This window comes from Teleopsis dalmanni, unplaced genomic scaffold (assembly GCF_002237135.1).
Source record: "Teleopsis dalmanni isolate 2A unplaced genomic scaffold, ASM223713v2 unscaffolded_contig_3551, whole genome shotgun sequence".
NCBI lineage: Eukaryota > Metazoa > Arthropoda > Insecta > Diptera > Diopsidae > Teleopsis > Teleopsis dalmanni.
Window position 1 is genome coordinate 1 of NW_024034933.1, and position 4,787 is coordinate 4,787.

The 4,787-nt window shown below is 28.1% G+C and overlaps 3 protein-coding genes across 3 annotated transcripts; 2 read left to right on the plus strand and 1 right to left on the minus strand.

Annotated features, from left to right (window-relative positions):
• Positions 1–127: 127 nt before the first annotated feature.
• LOC119665115 (eukaryotic translation elongation factor 1 epsilon-1-like) lies at positions 128–1,605 on the plus strand. The gene is made up of 3 exons (XM_038074428.1): positions 128–282; positions 338–643; positions 1,369–1,605. The coding sequence occupies exons 1-3, from the start codon at positions 202–204 to the stop codon at positions 1,519–1,521; spliced, it is 540 nt and encodes a 179-aa protein (XP_037930356.1). The 5' UTR covers positions 128–201; the 3' UTR covers positions 1,522–1,605.
• A 160-nt stretch (positions 1,606–1,765) lies between these two features.
• LOC119665117 lies at positions 1,766–2,461 on the plus strand. Its single transcript, XM_038074430.1, has 2 exons — positions 1,766–2,058; positions 2,124–2,461. The coding sequence occupies exons 1-2, from the start codon at positions 1,840–1,842 to the stop codon at positions 2,424–2,426; spliced, it is 522 nt and encodes a 173-aa protein (XP_037930358.1). The 5' UTR covers positions 1,766–1,839; the 3' UTR covers positions 2,427–2,461.
• A 1,838-nt stretch (positions 2,462–4,299) lies between these two features.
• Positions 4,300–4,716, minus strand: LOC119665116 (lipase 3-like; the record flags this gene model as incomplete). The annotated part of the gene is made up of 1 exon (XM_038074429.1): positions 4,300–4,716. A coding segment is annotated over one exon (381 nt), but the record flags the coding sequence as incomplete, so codon positions are not given.
• Positions 4,717–4,787: the final 71 nt, after the last annotated feature.

The following is a 4,787-nucleotide window of genomic DNA, read 5'->3' on the forward strand; positions in this document are numbered from 1 at the left end:
TAAAGTTACTTACCACATTTTTACAAAATTTCTAACCTCCATAATTTGCTTTAATATCTCGCTGTATCAACTGTCAAACAACTGTTTTCCAATAGACGGTGTGTTAAAAAGCCGTCATAAATATAATTTTAACATTTAATATAAAATTATTATTGAATATAAAAATATATATCATCATATACTTAGTTAATTAAAATAAATATGTGTGACGTAGATGCAATTACTAAAATAGCCAATTGTCTTGGTGTGCCTGCTGGTAAGGTGACACTCAACGAAGAAAAGGTTAGTTGTTACAATTAAATTTATTTTAAAGTTAATCATTAATGTAAATTTAAAGGTTGTTACACGTACAGATATTGATAACAAAAAAGTTACTGGTTTTGCCACTATTCTTAACGCATTGGCAAAGGAATCAAAATCAGAAACTGCACAAAACAGTTGTGCAACACGTGAAATCGAAGCCCAAGTGTATCAATGGATTGAGTTTGCTGTTTTGTATGTAGCACCAGGATCTAAAGACAAGCATGTAGCACAAGGATTATTAAGAGATTTTAATAAATTGTTCCTATGCAAGTCATATTTAGTAGGACACTTCATAACTCTTGCAGATTTGGCTGTTTTTTATGCAATATATGACTTAGTGGTAAGTTGGAAAAAATAAAATTCTGCGTAAAATTTTATATTTTTAAGACATAATAATTGTTAGCCACAATCATGCAAGTAACTTAAAGTATACAATTTAGGGTAGTAAAATTATTCCGTTGCTCTTACGAAGAGATCCTACAGTTTTTATAAAAATTTAAGGTGTATATATTAACAATTTTTATATTTAAATTTAATCGCATATTTGGGTTACGGGCACTTAAATTAGCCTAACTTCGCATTATTCGTACATAGTTATACGTTTTATGATCTTGCCATCAAATGCGATATATAAAATTCAAATGCCCTCCGTGGGACATCTTACGGTATTAAACCCTTTTGAGGTAATTTTCAATGGCCTGTCACACAAGTCATCTAAGTGAGTTATGCATAAGATTCCATCGTTGCAATTTTGTTAATTTATTGTCTTTTGTTTTTTTGTGTTTCTAAACTTAACTGAAATTTATGCTTTATAGAGTGATATTAACAAATAATATATGTACAAGAATTGGGATATGTTGGTAATATAGTTGATAAATAACAGAGTAAAGAGAGAAAAACATTGCAAGCAGATCTCTGCATAAATAACAATGTTAATAATTATACTATATTAAAAAATATTTATATGGTTTTTGGGTTCAGAAAAAGTAATTAAGTTTTTATATTAATTACTTTATTAAATAATTAATATATATTATAAATAATAATATAATCTTTCTCTTTCAGAAATCTCTTTCGCCTATTGATAAGGAAAACTACTTAAATCTTTCTCGTTGGTTTGATCATCTGCAGCAACGGCCAGAGATACGTCAAGGAGAAAACCTGCTCAATTTTACTACAATTTATTTGCATGGCTGGGCCACAGGAACTCACATCTAAATACCCCATTATGATATTAAATACTTTAATTACGTGCTTTATCTATTTTATTTATTAATTAATTGTGTCATTATTAATTTGATAGTGTCATTATTTATTTAATTGTGTCATTATTATTTAATTGCCTTTGTTTATGAATAAACAATTAAAATTTTTAACTTTAAAATCAAATAAGTTGTCAACAATTTCCGTTTATTAATTATATAATTAATTAAATCTGTCAACAATTTTGACATGCAAATTAATTATTTAAAAAGGTTTGAATTATTCCATTCGGATCATAAGACTATCGTTGTTTTAACTGTTCATTTCGGAAAAATGAGTGTTTTCTTCAGAGGCTATATTTCAATCATCCTTTTCTGTGGACTTTTATTGTTTAATAAATGTTCTACTGAAGATGTGAAGAATTATGAAATTTCGTTAGAGTACAAAGGAGATGCAAAAAAAAGTAATTTATTTAAACTTGATTTTCAAAAAGGAGTAGACAAAATTAGCGCCTCGGTGAACCTATTAGTCGAATTAACCAATGATGATACGGTAAGTTTATATAAATATAACTGCAAACAAATTATATATTATAATTTCAATTTGTTGCATTACAGATTGAATGTCAAGCATTTAAGGATACGAAATTAATTTATAAATTATCAGCTAAAGGGATATGTGATTTTTTAAAAAGTCATTACAAGAATTTTTTCTATGATTCCTTAAAAAATTATTCTAATGCACCTACGCCAGAGACGTGTCCGTTACCAAAACAGAAATATCAGCTTAACAATTATCCACTCAAAGAGTCTAAAATTATGAAATTCATGAAACCAGGACTTTATGATATTAAGTGTATAATACACAAAGGTGATAATAATGAGAACCATGAGTTGCATGCAGAAGTTAAGGAAAAGTAAACAAATATAAATATCTATTTAAAAAATTGGAGTAATTATTCAATATTACTTTTTAAAGTTCAAATTTATCGGGTATATAAAAATATATTTGTGAAGGGTTCTACTTGATTAACAAAAAACTTATATCATAAATATCAACACTTTTGTGTAGAAATATAAAATAAAAAAACACTAAACTTCAGTGATTAAAATCTCAATATGTTATTGTTCAAATTGCACAGACAAATTAAAAATTATTTTTGTTTTTTGCTATAAGTAGTTTCTAGAAAAACTATAAAATATCTAAATATAGATTTTTGTTTATATTATTATCTATAACAATTTTAAATTGAAATTTTATCAAACTAAAAGAAAGTACTTGGGGCGCACTGAGAGAACCGTCTACCACGGTTTGACCACCTGCTTTGCTTGAAGATTAAAGTCGATAGGCATGAAATGAATTCATAAACTTAATTAAAATGTTTTTTTTTTGATACAGATAATACTTTTGTAGTATAATATTTACCGGTTGAAACGTAAATATATTCTTATTATCTTATATATACTTATATATATTATTCCATTTCATTTGTAAATATATTTATTTGATATAAGATATATATTTTTATTTCTTATCGTTTACACTTTACTGTTACTGTAGTATTTTGCAAAATAAATTATTTCTATAATAAAAAACTAATAATATTTATATATAATTATTTAAGAATTTAAAAATTATGAACATATGCATATGTATGTAGTTCATGCATACATACATAAAAACGCGGTTATAATAAAAAAGTGTTTCACTAAAATAGAAATATCCGCATAACTCACTCTTCTCACCATAACCATTTTCATACTAATCAGATTATTTCAATCCTGCTAATTTTCGTAATATTCTTACTACATCGTCTTTCATAGTTTTCAGGTTATTTTAATCTAAACTAATTCTCACCTTTTATCCTTACCGGTATGTTAAGCATGGCATATATTTAATTGGGTGGTAAACCTTTCTCTTATCAAACTCCGCAATTGATAAAGAACATTTATTTTGAAGAGCTACGCTTGAAGCTGTGAGTGGGTGGTCGCCACTCACTTGAGTTCGTAAACTTCCATAGCGAAATGTCTCAATCTTGCCAGGCCTGTGTATTTGCAAAGTAACTATTTAGTTCTTTTTTCTTTTCTTTCTTGCAGCTTTTCCATTTCTAGTTGAGTCCACTGACCAATGGCATTAAGGCACTGCCACTTGTTTTGTCACTTCTATCTAGGTTGTGCCTGTAGAATTTACGTTTACAATAGATTGTACAGTGATCATGTAATGCAATAACCGCAGCCCATTATATATGGTACACTAACTGAAACTTCATTTCTACTTACAGAGTCTTAGTTCCTGAAATTAGGTCCCGCAAAGGGTTATAATAACAGAAATAATTAATTTTTGTAAATAAGCAACAACATTTTTAGTAGACTGGAACATTTATGACTTATTGTAGTCTTAATATTCTTAATACTACATATTCTCTATCAGAGGTTGAAAGAGCGGGTATCGTACATGTCTTAGAACTACTCTTCTTAACAGACGACAAAGTGTCATTCACCTACTCTAAGTGAGGTAGAGAAGGTCAACTTATTCGATATAATATCACGAGAATAATATTAGCGTTACAGAAACATTTCCACCTTTCTAATTTCTTTATATATACAAACATTTGTACTTCGATTTGCACTAATAAATTAAATTGCTGAACATTTTACAATAATCGATTAACTATATTATGAAAGCATGTCAATCATTTCCCTTTCATTTTGCAATTCAATATCGTATCAATCGTAAATGATACTACAATAGATATGCAAAAAATGGTCAAATTATAAAATAAAATATTATGGATTACTTTTTCAATATTTATTATATAAATCAAATAATCTATTCATATTGTTCCATTTCCTCCAATACTTTGTCATAAACATATTTCTTAGCTTCGGTACCCCAAATGAAATCCAGATGTGCCCATTTAGCGAATGGCACCAAATAGTCCAATTGCATATTTGGTAATTCATCACGCAATTGTCGAACATCAGAAACATCACACATCCAATCGTTAGCACCATAGTACAACAGTACTGGAGCTTTAGCGTTTTTAAGCTTGTAATTTGGTGGATACATAGTGCCATATTCGTATGGGTTACGTACAATGCTGTAATCAAATTTACGGAAACGTTTAGAGTTGTATTCTTGACAGAAATGTATGTTTTGGTTCACAGAAGCTCCAGCTGGAGATGTAGCCTTAATGTGTTCAATTAATTCCTATTAAAGAAATACCATTATTCTCATATCGAGCAAAATAATTTTTAAAGTATATGTTATGATCTTACAGG